The 22604-nt window shown below is 40.3% G+C and overlaps 2 protein-coding genes across 8 annotated transcripts in view; one reads left to right on the forward strand and one right to left on the reverse strand.

The window, feature by feature from the left end:
• The window catches only part of POLR3A (RNA polymerase III subunit A), a 42926-nt gene extending 34671 nt beyond the window's left edge, over positions 1 to 8255 (reverse strand). For 3 of the 4 annotated variants that reach the window (XM_032117035.1, XM_032117034.1, XM_032117032.1), the window contains exons 1-9: positions 7573 to 8254; positions 6541 to 6676; positions 5879 to 6016; positions 5178 to 5349; positions 3804 to 3958; positions 2628 to 2867; positions 1544 to 1706; positions 1208 to 1344; positions 623 to 726 (exon numbers count right to left, since the gene is read on the reverse strand). In XM_032117035.1, the coding sequence (XP_031972926.1) occupies positions 623 to 726; positions 1208 to 1344; positions 1544 to 1706; positions 2628 to 2867; positions 3804 to 3958; positions 5178 to 5349; positions 5879 to 6016; positions 6541 to 6676; positions 7573 to 7616 (1289 nt within the window). In that variant the 5' untranslated portion in view covers positions 7617 to 8254. Of the gene's footprint in view, positions 1 to 622; positions 727 to 1207; positions 1345 to 1543; positions 1707 to 2627; positions 2868 to 3803; positions 3959 to 5177; positions 5350 to 5878; positions 6017 to 6540; positions 6677 to 7572 lie in introns of all 4 variants that reach the window. The other variant, XM_032117036.1, reaches the window with a different exon arrangement.
• Positions 8256 to 8312: 57 nt separating this feature from the next.
• RPS24 (ribosomal protein S24) lies at positions 8313 to 15168 on the forward strand. 4 transcript variants are annotated; one of them, XR_004241636.1, is made up of 8 exons: positions 8313 to 8389; positions 9767 to 9832; positions 10404 to 10613; positions 11034 to 11144; positions 11266 to 11268; positions 11988 to 12004; positions 14074 to 14114; positions 14969 to 15168. XR_004241636.1 is itself a non-coding variant. In XM_032117037.1 (7 exons), exons 1-6 carry the CDS (start codon positions 8387 to 8389, stop codon positions 14074 to 14076), a joined length of 396 nt encoding a protein of 131 aa, XP_031972928.1. In that variant the 5' UTR covers positions 8313 to 8386; the 3' UTR covers positions 14077 to 14114; positions 14969 to 15168. The 4 variants fall into 4 exon arrangements, 2 of the variants coding, with proteins under 2 accessions (XP_031972928.1, XP_031972929.1); XR_004241637.1 differs by lacking the exon at positions 11266 to 11268; XM_032117037.1 differs by lacking the exon at positions 11988 to 12004.
• Positions 15169 to 22604: the final 7436 nt, after the last annotated feature.

Raw genomic sequence — 22604 nt, forward strand, 5'->3', positions numbered from 1 at the left:
AGTATTTGTATTAAAATAACCAGAAGACAAAACTGGCGTGGACTGAACATCAGTTGCTGCTATTTTAAGCCATAAATGTATTTTGACATTAGTCAACAAAGCAACAGTGATTGGAACAGTAAGAAAGAAAAAAGTCCATTTGTAAAACCACAGAATTTGTTTCAATTGTATAGGAAAGTTTATATATAATTGTCTATATATTTGTATATAGAAAGTATAGGAAGTTCCATTCATATATTATCCCTTCTTCCTACCCATAAACTGACTGCAGATTAGCTCCCACACGAGAACAGCCAGTACAACTTGCCCAAAACCCCGTTTTCACTTATGCCCACACTACACCCTCTATTTCAACTACGATAGACTCAGTCATAAAAAAACATAAATCTAATTGCAGTTCAACATCATTAGCACGTGCAATTCAGTTTACATGCATGAGAGTATTTAAAAAAGAATTGTACACTAAACCTGGGAAGATAACGACAATTCTTTTTCTACTGCGCTTTACGAAAGATCCTAAAAATAGATTTTAATCCCTGAAGATGTAACTGCCTTCACATAGCAAAAAGAACAAGTTGATGGGGACAAATAAAAAGTGAATCATTACAAATAAGCACGATACCTTTTCATTTGGGTGTGCCTTTGCTGTATGAAGTTTGCTCCAGGATGAACATCAGGACCATTACAGACAAGTTTCCTCATAAAATTAATATTTGCTTTGTTCACCTGTTGCATAAAAACTTCAATCAGAAACAAACAAAACATGTTTCAGGATCATGTTTTTACTGTTGGCTTTTGCATTCTCAAATTTTAGGCTCAACTGACAATCCCCCTACACAGTCTCCACCTGCTGAGTGGAACTCTCAGGAGGGAAGAGAGGAGGAAAACGTCAACCAATCTTTGAGCAGACTATCAGAGGGAAATTAAATTAAAAATCTGGGAGGTAAACTTAGCTGAAAAAATATGAAGCAAAACTCTTCCTTCTACAGATGTCACTCCTTACACCACATCTCGTCAGCACTTGCCTATATCCAATACTAAAAATCTTTATTTGCCAGCAGCAAGAGAACTGGCAAAGCATCTCTGAATGGCATTTCAAACACAATGCAACAAATTCACTCCCTTCTTGAGTGAGTAAAGAAACAACACTGAGGGCTGGCTTGGGAAAAAAAAAGGGAATAGAGTTTTTGAGTCCTACACTACCTACCTTTTCAGGAAAGGTCAGTATTTTAGCAACATGAATAGGCACCGCTACTTCATCGATTCTTAAGTTAGGATCAGGTGAAATGACTGTTCTGCCAGAAAAATCCACTCTCTTTCCAGACAGATTGCCTCTAAACCGACCTAACAGAACAAAACAAAACAGTTAAAACTCTTCAAATAAAAACAGTTTTCAAAATGTTATCTGTTAAGACAGCACATTAGAACATCTTTTAAGGTACAGCACTGAAGTGCAACACAATAGTAGCAGAGAGACACTTGGCAATAGCAGAATTTGTGACTCAATTATAAAAAATAATGAAAAGCAACTTTCTAGACAAACCTTGCTTTCCCTTAAGTCTCTGAACAAAACCTCTGGTCCATTTTTTAGGTGCCATGTTGAGGGGTATTCCAGAGAGCTCGCTATTAATGTACAGGGCACACTGCAACTGAAGAAAATCCCAGTCTTCCATAATCATCTGTGTTTTGGCTCCTGATATCCTATGCTAAACAAAATAGTTACCCAATTCAGAAAATAAATATAACAACACATATTATATTAGCCAAGAATTTCTCTGTTAGAGTACAACTCTTCCTTTGCAAATAATATCATGAAACTTCCATTGATTGGAATGAAAAAAAGAAAATAACTTTATAACAGGATATACCACTATAATATATGGACAGCCACAAGACAACCGAGTGAAAAATTTCTTTTGATTAATATGGGCTTTGAACAAATGCTCACAAAATTAGATATTGGCTTAAATTATAATCTTCCCAATCCACTTAAGTTAAGCTAATATAACTTAACAGACAAGAAAATAAGTAGTTAATTTTTCAAATCATGGAAGATTTACTACTAAATTAATTTTGTTTGCCTGAAAAAAGACCAGTTTTGAAAAATGTGAAAAGTATTAGTCTGGTAGAAGTGCTCTTCTAAACAAATGACAAATTGTCAAATTCTCTTTTAGTCTCAATTTGATGACTATGCTAAATGATTTCTTCAGAATAGATGGTAGAATAAATAAAGCACAAAGATGTAAAAAAGAGAAAGGTCTACAGGAAGAAAAAAAAAAAAACAAAAAACCAACACAAATCAACAGGTGTAATATTTTCACTGTAAGTGACCACTCAAAAAGTGTGACAGTCATGGGAAAGGGAAAAAAAAAGAAAAATTAAGAAAAACAGTTAACAGACCAGAGCTGAAATGGAAAACCACTTCCCATAAGCATCCCAGCAGATCCTACATTGCAAGCAGCAAGTCAGCCAGCTCCATCCGAAGCAAGTTTCTCCTATCTTTCAATAAAATGCCCAACAACATAGAAATGCAGCACCAGACTGTAAGCAGTAAACTCACGTGCTATATTCAATTCTAAACAAATCTTTTTGAAGGCAACAGTCTCAGAGCATGAAGGCTGACTCACTTTTTTTATTACATCATTGAGGAAAATGATCTCTGTCAGTTTCATTGTCAAATCATCTTCATTGGTGCCAGACTTCAAGTCGCTCACGACAGAGGGTCTGATACACAGTGGAGGCACGAGGAGTCGTGTGAGGATCAAATCTGAAGGTTTACCTGCTTGTGGGTTCATTAGAAGTAGAGGGATGTCTTCTGCTGGGATTCTTTTAAAGAGGTTCAATACTACCAAAGGATTCAAGTTTTCCTACAAAATCCATTGGGAAAATGGGGAGAAGAAGCCATCATGTCACGTTCCAATGTTTCCCTCCTCCCCTTATTTTACTGATGTTCAGAAATAGTCTTTTTCAAAGGCAAATAGAGAACTATTCATGCAAACAAAACTGTTTTGGTTTATTTATTCTGAACAACTGGTTTTAGCATCTCAGATGTTAACTGGCTATATTCTCTCCTTCCATTTTTTCCCTATATATGAGTGTTTACTTCTTATCGTATTGCTCTCTTGTCTCAAGAGTCAATGGAGAGTATTTCATCGTTAATAGATGAAGCAACTCAATTACCTACAACAAACTTACAGTACATTGTATTCATTTTATTAGTAAATCACATGATTACAGTACTTTCTAGGTATTTTTCAGAGCTTAATTTCTCTCTTCTTAGTACAGCTACAGCTGTATTCACTACTTTTTCCATCCAAGTATGTACCTGGAGATCTTTCCAGCTCGCAAAGAGCAGAAAGAAACAAAACTGCAAACAATGAAAAGCTAAAGGAAACAAAAAGTTACTAAATTAAGCCTCCTCTCTTCTCAACATTAGAACTTCTGAAGGAAAACAAAAGTGTGTATTGGAGCAATATTGGAGTTACCGTGAATGTATATATACATGCAAACTTTATACGAACCCGTGTCTCTTCTTCCTTGTCTAGTTTATAGAGGCATAACACACCAGGAACATCCCTTTCTTTACAGGCAGGTAATGGTATATCAGAACATGCTAATACACTAAATTTTTTATTTTAGCAAAGTTAGCATTATTGCACTGGATACAAACATTCTTCATGTGTCTTTTGAGATACAAAACTTTTGGATCACCACAAGACTTCAGTCGATACATTGCAAACCTTTGAGGAGTTTTATTTCATGCACAAAAACTAGCAAGAAATTCAGGTTATAATAAAATTCACCTGAGCTCTTCCCAGTAAGGGTTCTACTTCTTTGTTATATTCAATGGCAGTTTCAAAGGACTGGAGAAAAGTAGATACTATTGGATCTACGACTTTCTTATTTGTCTTGTACTTTTCATGTATTATTTTCAACAAACCACACTTCTTCACAGTTCCTGCAAGGAATTAAATATGGATTCTCTTGGGATTTTATTTCAAAATAACAAAAACACCAAACAAAACACCACCAAAACTTAAGTAAGTTACAGTTCCAAAACAAGCTAAACCTTCAGTAAATACAAGAATAAAATAAAACTTTATCAGCTTTACTAACTAGTTTCCTAAACTCCCAGAGCAACAAAAGGACAAGCAAGTCAAACCTTCTTATATGGATGGCTTGGTGTATCTACATGATGCAGCCTCTGAAGCTGAAAGTAGGTGGCTTAGCCCACACGTTAACTCAGCTTCACCTCATTCACAGCAGGTATTTCTAAAGTAGAAGTCCCCACACTAAAACCAGGACTAAGAAGTGCCATTTATGTATCATAACACTATATTCTAAAGTAATTTTGCAAGTGAATTATCAGAAAAATCTGATAAATATCTTCATGTACTGCAGCTATCATTATTCATAAAACTTACAGAGACTAGTCCAGATGCTCAATTTTTTTTACTAAAGTATTCTGAGCCATCATGTAACTTTTCTAAATGCCTACTGTTTATGCCTGCTATGCATACATAGGGCATTCATGATGAAGCAGCTCTCCTTTTATTGAGGTTGTTGAACATTACAACAAACAACCCACAATTTTCATAAGTTAGAAGTTTTAAGTTATGGATTAACCGTCAACTATGAATCTGTAATCCTCCAAGACCTTAAGCAGCAGTAAAAAGTGATCAGTGTAGATGAAAAAAAACCAAGACATATTTTGAAAACTAGATGTGAACTCTTACAAAAATACTCTGCCCTGAAGAAAGAATAATCTTAAGAAAGATAATTTAATACAATGATGAAAAATGATGCTCACTCAAAATTACAAAGGCTACCAATGCTTTTATGTGAACGTATCAATTGTTGCCAATAGCTCCCAATATTTTTAAAAACATGTTAAAAGGGGTTTTTTTTGCCATTATTCAAGTATCAAATATTGGTTACTGCCACGAAACATGAAATAATACAAGCAACAAGGAAACTGTCTATATCCACACCAATGAGATGTGAACAAGCATGTGCCTGGCCCTAAAACTGCAATTATGTTTCTTAATGAAGGCCGGAGAGAACACCCATTAGCTGTGCAATGAACAAGCATATTCAAGATTTGGATCCTATCACAGCCATCAAGGTAAAAACCATCAGAGCAGACAACTTCACAAATTGTTGATGTCAATACTCACCATTAAAGGCCCCACAGTAAGGACAAGTGTTTTTCTTTCGGCACTTCTCAGACACTTTCTTTTTTAGCCCTCTCTTCTGAAGATATGCGAGGCCAGGTCGTTTTAGGTAATCCAAAAACTGCTTTCTTTCTTCCACCGACAGCATGATACGGCAACAGGTTTTGCAGATCATCTTAAATGTAAACACATATAAATCCAGTTGTCTAAGAGACACATTCAGAGATGTAACCTCTTGAACTATAGCTTAAGTTCTTCAACACAGTGCATTTTTTTTGAATGAGATACTACTGCCTTGATCGAAGGACCAATTCACATATTGGAATACACAATAAAAAGCACAAAAGAAAAGGAAAAATACAGCCAATGAGGCAAATCCTTAGCTAAGATCTGCAGGGCCTTAAAAATCCCTGTAAAGCAAGCAGAGCTTTGGTTTACTGGGATGTTCTAAAAGGCAAATCATCCTGCATACAATCAATTCAAACTGCAGAAAAATAATGGATTAGATTTATCAGTCTGAAATTACATACAATATCACTAAGACTGGTCTTTAAATACACATATTTTACAAAAGAAAATGTACATAAAGATAACTTAATAATGCAACCTTATTTTGGCCTTCTCAATGACTTTCAAGCATCATCTCTCCTGAAAATTTCCTTTTTCTAGACTAAAAACTGACAACAAATCATAATCATGTCTACCTGTAAGATGCCTATCACAGCTTTGAAGTATCCAACATGAAAACATGGTAGTTCTAAGTCAATGTACCCATAGTGCCCTAAACAATCAGCCAGACTTTTTCCACAGGTTTCACAGGGACGGTCTTTTTCACTGGTTCCCTTTGGGAGAAAGCAAACACACATGTAGAGGAAAAAAAGTTAGCTGTAATTTATGGGATAGATACAAAATACAACAGTTTATAAGCTAGTCAGGAATCCTAATAGCAGGGCCACTCCTCCCCAGCATCAGAAGCACGTCAATAGCATTATAGTCACTCTGACCCTTAAGAAAAATGGTTTTACACACAGAACCTGCTGACACCAATGACCCGGACTCAAGCAGCTCTTGCAGCTGATCTACAGCCTGTTAATCTACATTGTAGCATTTTGGTGACACATGTTTCTGGGTGTCCCAGCAGTTTGGCAGAAAGAAACTTACCTCCTGCCTCAAAAGAATGCATTCCTGCCCTCCAAAAGCATGAAGAAAATAGCTGGCAGCACAGCTAATAGTCTATGAAATTCAAGTAAAGACTCAATTGAACTTATTTTGGACAAGCAGTACATTTCAGTTACCCCAACTTTTTTTTTAACCACTCCACCAACTCCTCAGAAAGAGTCTGGAAAACAAAAAAAAAGGTTCTCACCATGCGATGGTCCAGCACTCCATACTGCAGTGGAGAGTGATGGTTGTCCTGACTATACAAATTTTTGCTAACCACTTGAATATGAGCTTGCTGACGCATCTCTTCTGGAGATTTCATGCCAAAACAGATGTGGCTTCTAGGACAGGAAATTTCAGATGTATGCATGGGCACACACACACACACACACACATATGCAAAAAAACTAACAGCAACAAGCATACATACACATAAGCATCATTAAACTACAGAACCAATGAGGTTGAAAAAAACCTCGGAGATCACGGAACCCAACCTACGACCAAACGCCACCTTGTCAATTAGATTATGGCACTGAGTGCCACATCCAGCCTTTCCTCCACCACCTCTCTGCACAGCCCATTCCAATGTCTAATCACTCTCTCTGTGAAGAAATTCTTCCTGATGTCCAACCTAAACCTTCCCTACCGCAACTTAAAACTGTATCCAGTTGTGCTGTCACTGATTGCCTAGGAGAAGAGACCAATTCCTACCTGGCTACAACCTCCTTTGAGGTGGTTTTAGAGAGTGATAAGCTCTCCCCTGAGCCTCCTTTCCCCCAAGCTAAACACTCCAGTTCCCTCAGCTGCTCCCCATAGGGCTCGTGTTCTAGACCCCTCGCCAGCTCCGCTGCCCTTCTCAGGACCCCAAAATACTCGAAAGCAATGCACAGGTGGCTAAATTGATTCACAACATTGCTGACACAGGTTCTTTTCGGACAACTATAAAAAATAAAGCTGCTTTGCGATGAGTTGGTGGTTTTTATCTGAGGCGTTTATCGACCTTCCTGAGCATCCCCACAGCCCGACACAGGCACAGCCACCCGTGTGGGAGAACCCAGCCTGTGCCAGCGCTCCAAGAAGCGGAGCAGCCGAGCCAGGAGCCGCCCCCCGCGGCCCTCCAAGCCAACACTCTCCTAACTACGGCTACACCGGTTACCCCCCCCCCCCCCGGCCGCCCCCCGGAATTCTGCTGCTCCCCGCCTCAGCCCGCGGGCACCGCACGGCCCTCACTCACATTTTCTTGGCCACATCCGTCTCCCTGAACTGCTCCTTCACCATCGCGGCGGCGGCGGCGGGACCCGCGCGGCCGCACGCGGGGCCTGGGCCGGGCCGGGCCGGGCCGGGGCGGGGCGGTCAGCGCGGCCTCCGCCCGCAGCGCCCCCAGCCGGCACCGCCGCTTCGGGGCGATCGCCACCGAGGGAAACTCCTCAGCCTCCCTGGCACCCCACTCTCGTGCGCGGTCAGTGCGCACCAAAGAAATCGCTTCTTATTTTCGGGTGGAACTTCCTGAGCACCGCCTGCCCATCGCCTTTTGTTACTGCCCGGCACCACGAAGCAGAGGCCGGCTCCGCTCTCTGACACCCCTCCCTATCTATGCACATAAATGAGGTCCCCCCTCGGTCGTCTCTTCTTGAGGCTGAAGAGGCCCAACTCCCTGAGGCTGAAGCAACTCCTCAGCCACTGCTGAGCCGCCACGTTCAGTCCGTGGCTCTGCGTGTCCCCAGAACAGCTTTGGGCCCGGCCCCGGTCACCAGCGGCAGTGCCAGTACACGGCGGGGCTGAGCTCGGCCCTGCTAAACTGAGCTCGCCGCAAGGCGCTCACGGAGCTGAGCCTTCCCCCGGTGGGACACGGAGCTGCCTCCAGCCCGGGTCCCCTCAGGCGCACAGAAGCCACCCCTGCCGCTATGTCCTGCCAGGTCCGGCTCTGGAATAGACAGCCTTACACAGAACCCCACCCCCACAGGAAGGGCCCCCGCACCGCCTTATGATTGGCCGAGGGGCGGCGCTGGCCCTTTTCTCGTCGGGTCGCAGGAGCCGCTGCCGCCGCCATGGTGAGTGCCCGGGCCGCGTCCCGCCATCCGCCCCGCGCCGCCGCCATCCGGGCCGCGCCGCGCCCCCGCACCGCCGCGCCCCGCCGGCCCGGCCTGTCCGCACCCGCCCGCGGCGGTATGGCGGTCACCGAGCCTGGGCTCCTGCGGCCGAGCCGCCGCGCGTCCGTGCCCGCTGGTAGCAGCGAGCTGCGGGGTGAGGGCCGCGCCGTGTGCTCGGCTGCGCCGTGTCCGTGCTCGGTCAGAGCAGCCCCGGGCACTGATAGTGCGGCACCAGTGTGCTGCTGCTCTGGGGGTGTTTAGGGGCTGCCGTGGGTCACAGCCGCGTTTATCGCGGCTGCTCCTGTCTGAAAGCCTTATGGAAATAGTGGTGTGCAGGGTTTTCAAAGAAACTTAGGCACTGCGTTGGGAAGAGCATGGCCAGCAGGTCGAGGGCGCTGATCTGCCCTTTTAGTCAGCTCTGGTGAGATTGTACCTGGAGTGTTCCAGTTCTGGGCTTCTCAGTACTAGATAGACATCGAGTTCCTGGAGTGGCTCCAGTGGAGGGCAGTGAGGATAACCTGGGGTACTGGAGCATTGCTCTTACAAGAAAGGCTGAGAGAGATGAACGTATTCAGCTCAAGAAAAGATGAAAAAAGGGGACATTACCAGTGCCTACCAGTATTTGAAGGGAGGTGTCAGAGGATGGAGCCAGGCTCTGCTTAGTGGTGCTAGGCAGTCGTACCCGGGGCAAGGGCAGAAACTGATGCACAAGAAGTTCTGCCTGAACATCAGAAAGAACTTCTTTACTCCTCTAGTGTGTGGTCACTCACTCTTTTCTGTTCCCTCGCTTCCTTTTCATCCTGCCCTTTACCCTCAGCGTACTGCCGTGTCCTTAGGCTGAGGTCAGGTGCTAACATACCAAGTACTATGCCAAGTGTGTAATTTACTGAAAAATCATGGTAAGCTTCTGTGGACCCACTCATCTCTGTTTTTCCTTTCAACCGGGAGCATCCAGGTATCTCGGGTGCTCCCTTGTCCTTAGGGCTGGGAAGCCACAGAGTTGGTAACATTTGGGCTTAGAAGGAAACTTCTGTTATATTGTTATAGTACTTGGGATTGAGATCCATGTCTTTTACTAAAAGCTGCTTCAGCTTTTCACGGTAGTGAAGGTGTGTGTGTTGCTGTGGTGTTTGGAATCTGGGGATGAGTTTGTCAGTTCCTCACTGTACTATCAAAAAGTATTTTCTGTAGCCCAGGACCAGTCCACTTAGGTTATGAATTCACTGGCAGTATCAGAGGCTCCTGGCTGTTGTGGTACCGTGCATTATTTATGTATGTATTAAGTTTCTGTTGCATTTGTAGCTATTGTTGTGGTTTATTTAATGTTTTCTCTTGCAGAATGACACAGTGACCATCAGAACCAGGAAGTTCATGACCAACAGACTTCTGCAGCGCAAGCAGATGGTAAAATACTACAGAAAATTGCCTTTATTTGTTCTGGTTGTTCTGGGCTGGAAGAAGGTTTAGCCACTATAAGTATGGGGCCTTAAGATCTCTATAGAGTTCTTAAATTAAGAATTGTAAGAGCTTACGGGTTTAGATGCGTTGATGTATGCTTAAGGTAAATCTTGATAGTGAAGTTGTACCGGGGGAGCTTGAGATTGGATGTTAGGGAAAATTTCTGCACCAAAAGGGTTATTAAATAGCATTGGGATAGGCTGCCCTGGGAAGTGGTTAAGTCATCATCCCTGGAGGTATTGAAGACATGTAGGTGTAGCACTTAAGGACATGGCCTAGTGCCATTGTGAGACTTGACAGGACTGGATTTACTATTGTATTCAATGATTTTAAAGGTATTTTTCAGTCTCAATGACTGCGTGAAGCAAGAAGCTTTTGAATGCTTTTGTATCAAATGGGTAATAGTTTATGCTGCTAAAGTTGGTTAGTTTAAATGTTAAGCTCATGGTGGGACTGTAGCACCTGATTTTTGTACTGGACATTGACTTTTTATCAACTTGTAAAAATTCTTTCTTAGGTGATTGATGTTCTTCATCCTGGGAAGGCCACAGTCCCCAAAACAGAAATCAGGGAAAAGCTGGCAAAAATGTACAAGACAACCCCTGATGTAATTTTCGTCTTTGGCTTCAGAACTCACTTTGGTGGTGGCAAGACAACCGGTTTTGGCATGATCTATGATTCCCTGGACTATGCAAAGAAAAACGAACCAAAGCACAGGCTTGCCAGGGTATGTTGTCTTCTGGTGTCTTGAAAGCAGTTGACATAGGTTGGAAGTGTTTAGTTAACCTATGATTTGTGTGTCTAAAAACTCAAGTTTTGTGAAAGTACAGTTGTGTGAGAGTTCTTAAAATAGCACAGGTTACCTTCTGCATTTGCAAAATAGGCTAAGTATATTTTTATGCTATATTACAAGGGAGTTGGGAAGGCAAAACTGATATTACCAGAGGTGTTTTGCAGTAATTTTTAACAAAACACTAATAAAGGTCTGGAAGAAGCATAAGAGATGTCCTACTTCAGTGTTTATGTTCTGTATTGAATCATTCATTAGTTAATGATACTGCTATTTAATATTTCAAGTTTAAACTTAAGTTCAAGAGTTGTTAGTAGACAAACAATGTTAAATGCAACTTTTAACTGTTTTTAATAGCACGGCTTGTATGAAAAGAAAAAGACTTCCAGGAAGCAGCGAAAAGAGCGTAAGAATAGAATGAAGAAAGTCAGGGGCACAGCCAAGGCAAATGTTGGTGCTGGCAAGAAGGTAGGATGAGAATATCTTTTAAGATAGAGTGAGCATATGCCTTTGAAATGTTGATTAGAAGCTCTTCAACAGAATAACATTGTTTTTCTTCCATTTTTTCACCTGTTCTACTGGATAACAGAAGGTAAAAACTGTGTGTTGTATAGCTTGTCATCAGCTCAGTAGCTTAGTTTTGCTCCTCACTGCTGCAAGCCTAGCTGATGTGACATGAAACAATGCTTCCTAAATTACTGTTTCCTATGTGTCATTTGAACTAAAATTAAACTTCCGTAAATCTAACAGTATTGCTCTAATCACGTAATTCCGTCTCGCAATACACACGTTAGAGAATCTTAACACTTGTTACTCAGGCTGCCTAAACACCTAATGCTTCTCCACCAAGTTACTGTTGGTATGGTGTTACCTGTAGAGGTAAGTTTAAGGATGTGTGGTATAGACAGTGAGAACAGTGTGTGAATAGAAATAAGGTAGAATGCATCTGGGTTTGAGAGACTGATTCCCAAGGTAGTGGAGTCTTCCTCTGGTGTGGCTGGACTGATACAGCCTTCTTGGGCTATATCTACAATCTGATACAAACAGCTTGGGGGGAGGCAGATTTCCTCCATCATAAAACAAAACCAAAGCTGAGGAATAGGTTGGGTGGGAAGCCAGTCACTTTCCTTCACAGTGTTCTGTCCTCTAATAAACTGATTAAGCTGTGCAGTCAAGTGGGTTGGTTTTTTTCAAGTGTTTTAACAAGGGGAGAGAGGGTAATGTTCTGTAGCTGGGAAAATGCCTTGACATCTTGAACTTCAGTAATCTTCACTTTTGCTTTTTTCCTACTTTCTTGGAACTCTCCATCAGAAGTGAAGTATCTACAGGTACTGGAAATGAGCATGGATGTGGTGCCTGCATTATACATCACTGAAATGTGTCCATCCTTTAATTGAAGCACTGTACTGCCTTGTATGCATGTTTGATTTAAATTTAGATCTGTCCTGTGAAGGTTCAGTTAATTCCATAATGAATTTTATTTGTGTGACTTGGAAGTAAAATTTGGCTAGTAGCAAACCAGATTTTTTGAAACTAGTGAATCAACTTTAAAATAATTCCCAGTGAGAAAAAAATCCAAGAAGCTCAGTGTTGTTGACTTAAAACATTGGTTCAGACACTGCAGGATCTGATTCAAAGTAGTACAGTGCAACTGCATGTGTAACTTGACCATTGTGTGAAAGGAGTTGTGTACATGAAAGCTAAGTCACATCACACTTGGTGCATTTGAGATGGTGCTTGGAAATGGCACAGTTGTCGGCATTAAACTGTATTTAACTATTGCCCTGCAGTATTCCTAGTTAAGAAATAAATTACAGTGGAATTGGAAATGTCAGTGAAATTAGGTTTTGTAGTAGTTAGTGTGGAAGTGAAGGTCTTGTTATCCCTGGATGGAAAGGAACCAGTGCTACTGACAGTTGTTAGATCAGGGAACTACTCTACTAGAAAACATTAGGAGCCTTCTTCTTTCTGCTTTAATGGTGTTTTAACCATTAAGTCCTAAAATTGTTTATGGCACAAAATGAGCATTTGGTATACTAGTGACACCTAATGTGTACACTTCTGTCAATGGCCAAGGAGTCATTTCATGTTGCACCAATCCCACTAGTATGGAGGAACTTTGTCCCTTAAAGATTTTTGCACCTGAAGGTAGCTGTTGTTGAGTGTTAATGAAAAGTGATTAAATGATTCACTTGAATTATTGATGCTGTCTAGTTCATAGAAACTCTCTTAAAGCATATCAGCACTTCAGAAATTAAAGGCAAGGATCATGCATAGGAGATGTGACTTCTGTATCAAGTGCTTGTCAAACTAATATGCCGTCTTAGTAGTAGGTGAACTGTGTTTTTTATTAGAGTTATTTTGATGTCTTTTAAAATGATCTTTCAGTTGATAAGTATGCATGGGTTAGATGTGACTTGTTTACCAGATTTGTTAATCTTTGTGTTGTCACTTAAACTAAGGATAAATTATTTTGTGCGCTTCCTGAAAAAGTTGCTTGAGAAGAGTTCTGTGATGCATTACAGAAAAACGTTTGTGAAATACACTTAGGTCTTTAAGCTCTGTCTTGAAAAATGCATGTTCAAAGATCATGGCATGGCATGGTTCATCATCCTTATCTCAGCTATGTGGAGGAATTTTTAATAGGAGCCCTGGAATATGATTTTGAGTCCACCTACAGAATCGGTGAGAACTGTTTATCTCAGAAATGTGTAGGTACTTGATTCTGAGAAATGTGCAGGCAAGTGCATATTGTTGTAAAAGTTAAGTAGCAGATACAGTCGTGAAAAACTCAGACATAACTGTGCTGATGTCTTGCTAAGTTTTCTTTGGTGCTTCCTTTCATTTCGCACTCCTGTAGAATTCCCGTTCTGTTTCCCCTGCAGTTTCAAGAGAAGTGTTTTAAAGTATTTTTAGTGTATTGTGTGGCTCTAGAGTTTGCTGAGCTTGCTAATATTTGCAACAAGTGTATGTGGATATGCCTCACCTGGTCTTTGCATTCAAAACATTGATATGCAAAACAACATTTTTATAGTGTTTTTAATGTCATAATTGTAGCTGTGACAGCCTTTGACATGTAAGGCTGTCAAATAGAAGTGTGGATGGATAAGCACTTCTAAGCCATTGTAGCCTGTAGGTATAATGAACAGGCATTCTGAGTATTAGTTAACTTTTAAGTAGCTATTGTTAAGAACTATTTCGAGTACTTAAGGGAATAGTAAAATCTAAGTCTTCAGTGCCTACAGTAGTCAAAACTTTGACGGTTTCCTATTACATTTCAGCGTGGTTATTGAAAAAAAGCACATTGTGAGTGTCAGTAAGAGCCCTCAAAGCTTTATTTTTTACAGTAGTCGAATTTAGATAAAATTATTATTAATTGATGCTTTCTCTTTTTCAGTAAATGACCAGAACATTCTTTGGGTGGAAAACGGATAACAGGTACCACTTCAGAATGCTTTGTAAGGGCAGACATTCGGTAGTGCAGTCATTATAACAAGTCTGAGGTTGATTTATGCAAAGACTGTGATACTTGTGCAGACATAGAACCCAGTGCAAGAGTTTAAGAATATTTACAAATCACTTTTGCACTTATTACTGAGTTGGTAGCTTATGTGACTTGGACTTTGATGAAATACCTGATTAGTATAAAGACTGAAATAATACATCAGGCACTTCAGATTTACTATTGCTAAAGCTGCTGATTGTTTAGTCTTACTGTAAACAACGCTTATATTTTTCATTTGTAGGTATGCTAAAGAGAGGATAGTAGACTTCTGGGTTTTATTGTCTTAAATAGACGATAGTAGCATGATATCTATTTTTGGAAGAGATGGATATTATTTTCCTACAGGTACTCATTTCAAGTAAAATACAAACAAACACGATACTCTTACATACAAGTCAGACTACATTTTTATGTCTTTGCTGCAGAAACATAAGAGCTGTGGTCAAGATCTGCTCCAGAAAAAACTCTGCTTTTATTACAAATGGTCTGAGTGACTCAGTTGAAAGCAACTTAAACAGTCTGTCTGGGAGCTGATATCGTGGGTGTAATGTCTTAAACAGAAAGCTGTCAAAGCAGTTGTAGCTTGTTGATCTCTTCTCCAGAAATGCTATAATGTAGGCTCATTTATTGCCATGACGGTGCTGGGAAATTTTGAACCTTATGCTCTTCTAAGAAGAGCAATGTGGTTCACCTGACTTGTTTGGGAAACAGTTTTTCAGGCTTTATAGAGGTATGAGTGTAAAAATTGTTCTAATTGTGGGTCAGTGATCTATTTTTTCCTTTACAGGCAGCATCATTCCATGAAGAACTATAGAATTAATTACTCTGGAAAGCAGAAGCTGCTCATCTGACTAACATCAAATAAACTCTGTCAATAAAATACTGGTTTGCCCTTTAATTTGATTTGAAAGCTACCATTTTGTAATGTTTGAGAAATTCAGTATGGGTGTACTGTTCACACTGGATTAAAATCTTTTCATAATTAAACAAGTCTTGTCTTGAGTATCAGCTTAAAGTGAACCAGAGCTTCCTGCAGGTAGTATTGGAGCTAATTCCAAGCAGGGACTGTTAGTTCACGGAGGTAGACATGCTTTTGTTCAAACTGTGGTTTGGAAAGTCTTTTTGTTTGGCTGCCTGTTTTATATAGACCTGTAGAACACAGTGGAAAGGAGAACAGAACATGCAGACAGAGACACTCAGAGCTGCTTACTTCCCCAGTTAAAGATTTTGCTAGTGAAGATGTTAGGAATGATTTGTCTTTTGTTCCTGGGTTGTCAGGACAGGCTCTGGGATCTGTCTCTGACCTGCAAACTGTGTGTTACATCCCTAATTTTTCATCTAATAGTGTTAAAGGAGCCATTTAAGAGAAGCGTGGGTAGTCTGGTGCAGGTTTTTTGAGGAGCAAGGAAAGCAGAAGTTCTGTGTTTCAAATAGGAGTGAAACAGACTGGGCAGCTCTAGCAACTGTGCTGATTAAGGCTCTTTGTTACCTAAATGCAGTATTTTTTAATTGATCCACCTTTGTACTGGGCAGCACATTTTAAGACGGGTAAAGTGCTTTTAGTGTTTGAGGGAGAAAACCAGCACTACCGCAGCTAAGAGTTGTTAAAGGGGTCGAAAGGGGATGTTGTACAAGCTCTGCTAAGTATAGATAAGGCACTTAATGCCTCTTGTAGTACCTTCCGCCCCAGTCTTGAACTAGTGGGGTTGCTGTTGTCTGTGTTCAGCAGCATCACACTGTTGGCTGTACAGCTCATAGCTGTGGTGCTGCAGTGAGCCCTTCCCATATATAATGTTCAGCATGAACATTAGAGGAGGTAGGCTATTTAGTGTAATTGAACAATCACTAGGGGGTGCTGTGAACAGAGCACTACAAATGCAAGGAAGACGTGCAGCAATTCTTCATAGAATAGGTTGGAAGGAAGCCAAACTTTTCCTGGCCAAAGAGGTCAATTTCTTTGAAAACATGCTTTAAAAATAGTTGTGTTAAAGAACTGAGACTTGAAGTGATATGCTTGTTTCACTCTTGGTTTGAATTTGATGGAAACCATCTGTTTCAGTGAACACCATAGGAGTTCGTGTTTTCCAAATGTTTACTGCTTGAAAGCTGTAGAGTGCTGGCACAAATTCTAGTTGCTCTTTTCAGAAGCCTCCTTACCTTAGTTTTATGCAATCAAGGAAGGATCTATAAATAAGTGCTGGCGGAAAGGTACATGCCTTGTGTAGGATTGATGTTTTGACTTCACATAGTAAACAGTACTGTTCTGGGCAGTCTGCCTCTAGAAGCAGAAATTAGTTCTGGAATTGGAGTACTGAAGGTTTCCTTCTCAGTTTTATAATGTCGTACATTTTATTCATTACAGATTTGTTTATGTGGGTAGTACAGTAATTCTGCAAAGCAGATGGATTGAAATAGTTACATCTTGGTGCTATAATTTGGTATTTCATGCCCCATCTTGATTGAAGAGTGACAGCAAAAAACATGTAGTGAATCCATAGAACAATTGATTCCTTACAGGGTTAAGTTACAACTTCATATCCATAGGATATACTCTGGTCTGGCAATGGGAGGGAATAAGCACAAAAAATAGGGAAGGGGTGAAAATGACATCAACCTAGAATTAACTGATCAAATCAGATCAGGCTGTTGGAGTTTTCCCACTATTCTGCAATATTCTGTGTTGGTATATCTGTCCTTTTCTCCTGTCATTCTACCTGGAAAATGGCAAACAACTGAAGAGCTGTCACTGGGATCTTTGCACTTCAGCAGTTGGGAGTTTTATGCAGGTCTTCATATGATGTTTGTTCTGCCAGTGTTTTGTCTCTGCACTCCAGTTTAAGCAAGGTATAGCAGGTGTTCTGTAATTCAGAGGTTTAATGCACACGTCACGCTGTGAACACTATAGGTTAATCCCCTTTCCTGTGGGAGATAAAACAATTAAGTGGAACAGGAATCTTCACTTTTTTCTTTACTGTGTGCTGAAGGAACCCTTTTATTTCATGCTGATCTTGCACATGCCATCATTTAGAGGTAGTAGTTTTGTCCCTGTTGCCTGCTTGGCCTGGCCCTCGTATTTCAATATCTCAAGAATTTTATCTATTTAATGACAGTCTGGAATCTAGATTAGAAGATGAAGGAATTTTGGAGAACAACTTCTAAATTAATCTGGTGGTGAACAATCTCAAATTTATATATGTGGAAAGAATTTTCTTAGTCGTTGTTTACAATGGCTAGGGCTTGTTGGAGTTGCATGCACAGAAAATGTTGGTATTTTTCTGTAGGAAGGACTCAAAGTTGTATAGCAGGCCTAGTAAGAGCAGGGATTAGTGTCCTGGCTGCACAGAAAAAGAGAATGTTGATGAGGATGAAAGATGGTAAAATTTGGCACCAGCTGGGGACAATGAGGTGGTTTTGTCTAGGGACCAGCTTGTAACAAGTTTGAGAACAAGTGTTAAGGGGAAGAAATGAAGCTGATACCAGCAGTGGCTTGAAATAAATGAGGCAGAGTATGCTTTGAGAAGACTGCAGTGCCAACAGCCAGCTGAATGGGCAATGTGGTTTCTTTCTAATGATAGAAAATGTGTCGTTTAAGGACTAAAGTATGTAGGTCACTATCAAATCTGTTTGCAACAGCCAGAGAAATTAACTTGTCCATATTATGCTGGTCAGTTCCTATAAAAAATGAATTTTAATGGCATTGGTTTCTTACACAGAGGAAATAGAACCAGTAGCAGCTGTCGATGATACTAGATTCACACAGTAAGTTTGAAATTCCCGTTGTGAATGCTTCCTGCTCATGTGCTTCTATTTGAGCAAAACAAGATCTAGTGAGCCTTTTTTTGGATGGGTATTTTGATACTGCAAGAGACAAGATGAGAGTAGTTCATTATTTTTCCCATGACATCTGAGCAGGTGAATTTTCCAATATAGGTGGCAGAAATTTCTTTTGTTCATCAATGTCCCTGACAGAATAGCAATGAGATTATACTATTTCTATGAACATATTTGTTGTAATGCATCTAAGATGTAAAAGGGAGAAGTTTAAGTAAACTTTTACAAATCAAGTGTCAGGAGCAGGCACACCCAAGTACATTCATGTCTTTGGACACCTTCATTATAAAGGGATTAAATGGAAACTTGGGTTTGTTGCTAACGTTTTTGAACTCTAGTTGCGTCTTTATTCTCTGTGGAATTTTGTCCACATCTCAAATTCCATATGTTTCCTCTAAATTTATTCCTCTCTGTAAAGGCTGTGGCTAATGAAACTGATGCAGAAGTAGCTAAAAGACATCCTGTGTGCTAGAAGGTGTTTTCCAGGAGCTGGCCATTGGCAGCCAGTACTTCTGACAAAGCTCCATCTTCTTTCTGTGGCTGCTGTTTGTGCACAGAGATCTTAGATAAAAGGTCAAGTAGTGTGCTGGGGCAGAGGATTCAGAGCACCTGTGCCTTCTCTTAACATAGTAGATGTTGCACAACCAGCAAAAATGATGAGTGCAATGCTTCACTGGGGTGGATGATAAGAGTTTGTACTTGTGTTCATTGGGTTAAAATACAGCTGTTATTTAATGAAGCTGGCCAGGCTGCACAGTGACCCCCGTTAGGAGAAACATGCTTCACTGCCTTTCATGATGATCTGATTTGATTGTACTGGAGCTGCTACCCTGCTATCATTTTCTGTCAATTTTTGCTAGCCTGTTTGTTAAGCCAGGCATCATTTGTGTTGATTTGATAACAGGTTTCAATCACTGATAATAAAACTTTTCTGTGACAGATGACCTCAGATCCATATCTCCTGTACAGTGTTGGCTGCAAGTAGAAAATTGGGACTGACACTTTGCTTTTTCAATGCTTTCTGTCTGATTTAACAGCTAATGTAATAATAACAACAATAAAAAACCAGCTTAATAATTTTAAATTAAAAGAGTGAAAAAAGTTGAATTCTAAAATGTTGATCAATAGTTCCTGTTAGTTTGTTTCCCTGTTTTCTTTGTAGTGGGATAGATCCTGCTACAGACAAGAGGTCTAAGAGGTCAAATTAAGCTGTTTTATTTTTTTGGTGTTTTTTTTTTTTTTTTTTAAGACAAGCAGAAGGGTATTAGAAAACATGAGAACTGAGAGATTTCATGTTTTAAGTATTTATTTTAATTGATCAATTCTGGTTATTCTAGAGAGGTTGATTTAGGCCCTACTTTAGGGCTTTACAAAAGGAAAGAATAATGTAAGCACCTAGGATTGGGAGAAACTGCTTCCTAGTCCCACGCTAATATTAAACTTGTATGTTTTTCGAGGAGTTAATTAAATTGCGAATATATTATTCCTAGCACTGAGCTGCATAGTGCTTGTAAAAACAGGTACCGAAGGATTGTACTCATGCATAAACCACAGAAAACAGGGTGAATTTGAGTTATCCAGAGTCAAAGAAATGCTGAAAAGTAAACATCTGTCATTAAATCCTAAGTGCAATATGCTTTTTTTTTTTCATTTTTATTAAGCATGAAAATCTTCATGTGTCTTAATGTCTGTTAGTTGCCTTTTGTGACTCCAACTTGTGCTTTTGAAAACAATAAATCTCTCAACGTGGTAAATGATTGCTTTTAAACACTTGATTTTGGTTCAACAGTGTTTTGTCTCCTGGCAATACTTTGTTGGTATGAAGTGTCTGATGACCTGGGTGAAAGCCTCAGTGTAGGACTAAAAAATACTTTTACAGAAGTTTTCACGTGGTGTGCTGCACAGATAGACCTTGGGGAGCCTCCTTAGAAAAACCTATGCTGCTGAAGACTGTGGTCCTGGCAGGATGTCATCAGACAACCTTACAATTCCCAGGACAATGCCCTTAATACCTGCTTTAACCTGGTCAGCCCTGACTCAGTCAGGTCATTGGACAAGATGATCGTTGTAATTCCCTTCCACCTGAAATAGCCTATTCTATGTATTTGTACAGAAGTATATTTGTACTTATGCCTTTAAAATACTGAGGTACTTAGAAAAATATCCTCATACTTTATTCTTCTGTGCTTTGTGGGTGAAGTGGTAGCACTGGAACATTCCAGACTGAGGAACACCTTTTGTCAGTGATGCTAGATCCACATAATTTTGTACCCTTTTAGTCTCACAACTCAGCTGTTTCCGTAACAGGCTGCCTAACTAGGAGCATTCTAGGTTTATAACTTGTATCCCCATGTTCATTAGCAAAGTTCATTGGCCCATAACATAAACATCTTGTCCTTTAAAGTAAGTACTTTGTGTGGTCACTACTGATTTTAATGTTTTAGAAGTGGGGGAAGGTAGGTAATTCATCTTTGATCTTTTGCTGTCCCCTTAAAGACTCCTGAGGTTTCTTTAACCCACAAGCCTGCTTAGCCGAGAGAGTATCTTGTCTTTGTTCAAGTTGCCTGTTGCATATGGACCATGCTTCTTTCTGAACCCTGTGTCAGTCCTTTCCACTCATTTTGGGAAATGCTCTCTGTGTATGGCTGTTGTACTGATGCATGTCTCAAGGCATGTATCTTTAGTGATATATCTCCCTACATCTTGTGTTTCTACTTTGCATCCTCTCCCTTTTCATCCTAATGGCTTTTTCTTTCTTTTATTTGTTCTGCTTGCAGATGCTTTTTCTATCTTTACGTTCCCATAGACCAGATAAGAATGGTAATAATCACAAAGCTCATATAAAGCAATTTATTTATCAGTCTCTTTCCTAGTGGTTCATCAGTGCTCCACTGGAACCTTTGTGGGTAGAAGTGCCAAAAAACCTGGCAGAAACCTGAGGTTGCTGTCTGCAGGGTCGAGGGAAGTTTGTAAAGCATTTTGTATTGCTGTTGTGTGGATGAAAAGAGATAGACTTCCCAGGTGTATCAGGATACTATGCTTCTTCAGTCCTACATTAACTGTACTATTTAGTAAAGATACAAGATGAGTTCTGATGAGGTGAAGCTTTTCTTGCTTAGTTCAGCTTAGTTCTCTCAGACTTTTTTTCTTTTCCTTTTTTTCAATTGTTTTATCACTTAAGTAGCTATCTTGGGATATCAAGTGCAGGAGCATGTCAAAAGTTGTTTTCATGGGGCTTGCTGAGTAATCAAAATGTTTTTTCTAGCCATTTTTAATCTGCACAAACTTCAAGAGCAAATATCTTGCTTTTCAGTGAAGGCACATACAAGAAAACAGATTCTGTAAGAGGTGGTGCAAAGTAATCCTTCAGCCAGCAGAGGACTGTAGAACCACGTATCACACAGTTATGCAAAAATGTTCCATCACAAAGAGTAGGGGAAAAACTCACATACCAAACTGTGAAGTCGAGATAGTCTCTTAAATACGGTAAAATACTGAGAAGGGAGGGCTCTTTGCATTGTTTGCTTCTCATTAAGGAATTTAGTTTGCCTCAGGTTCCCCTTGTCGATGAAAATCTATGGGAATTTTGTTTACATTTTGAAGCACATTGCCAAGAATAGTACTTCATATGGTAAGTATACTGAACCTTTTGGGGGAATGACAACACTACAGAAATGGTGGTGCATTCCCTAAAGGAAAACATACTTCATTTGTAATGAACATTATGTCTGCAGAAACTAATGGCACAACCTCCCATTCAGCTTATGTAAAATAAAACAGGCCCATATGTTGCTGCTTTTAGGGTTTGGGTGTTTAAATTAAATGTTGTTTAATGAATATTCAAGTCCATTTGCTCAGAAGCTGTGCTCAGTGTAGCATCTTTTTCCTCTGTCTTTGGTCTTACCTAGAGTATTAAGCCATTACAAGAGGGTGCTAAAGCTGAGGCATCTGTTTCGAACTAAAACTTGGATATTAAAAACACCAGAGCAGATGAGAGGGTAAAGAAAGACATAAAGTAAGAGGATCATATTATTTTTTGTTTTGTAATTAAGACTGGGAAAAGTTTGATATGCATGGTAACCTCTAAGAAACGAGAACATTCACTGTGCTATTACAGCAGCTGCAGTTTGGGTATGTTATAGTGGCATATTCACTCCCACTTCCTACAGGAGTTCATTCAACTTTTCCTGTGTGTGTGGGCAGATGCCTGAGCTGTGCTGGGATGCCTCAGCAAACTGCTTTCCAGGGACGTTTGTGTCTGTGTGGGGCTTTAGGGCTCTAGATCTCTGCACCTGGGGTGGGCAGATTGACTAGAGCTACTCCATAAAAGCTGGAGTTCCCATACTGGCAATAACAAGGTCTTGCCTTTTATCATCTGTCCCCTGCTCAAAGTCGAGTAGAAATAATAGTAGTCTGGAAGAATTCCTCTTGAAACGAGTTCTGTCATTTTGACTGCCCTGAAATACCCTAGGCATTCATCATCAAAGGTGAGCAGTTACTTTGAGTTGGGAAGGAATGACGGCTACAAATGGGTGGCTGAATTCACTCTCATTGTGCATTTACTTCCTTCTATTTAATCAATTTTTTAATTC

The sequence above is a fragment of the Corvus moneduloides genome, chromosome 8 (genome assembly GCF_009650955.1).
Source record: "Corvus moneduloides isolate bCorMon1 chromosome 8, bCorMon1.pri, whole genome shotgun sequence".
NCBI lineage: Eukaryota > Metazoa > Chordata > Aves > Passeriformes > Corvidae > Corvus > Corvus moneduloides.

Coding starts and splice junctions, on each gene's coding strand:
- RPS24 (XM_032117037.1), top strand. Junction 9,833..10,403: donor TTCTGCAGCGCAAGCAGATG/GTAAAATACTAC, acceptor ATTCTTTCTTAG/GTGATTGATGTTCTTCATCC. Junction 10,614..11,033: donor CAAAGCACAGGCTTGCCAGG/GTATGTTGTCTT, acceptor TGTTTTTAATAG/CACGGCTTGTATGAAAAGAA.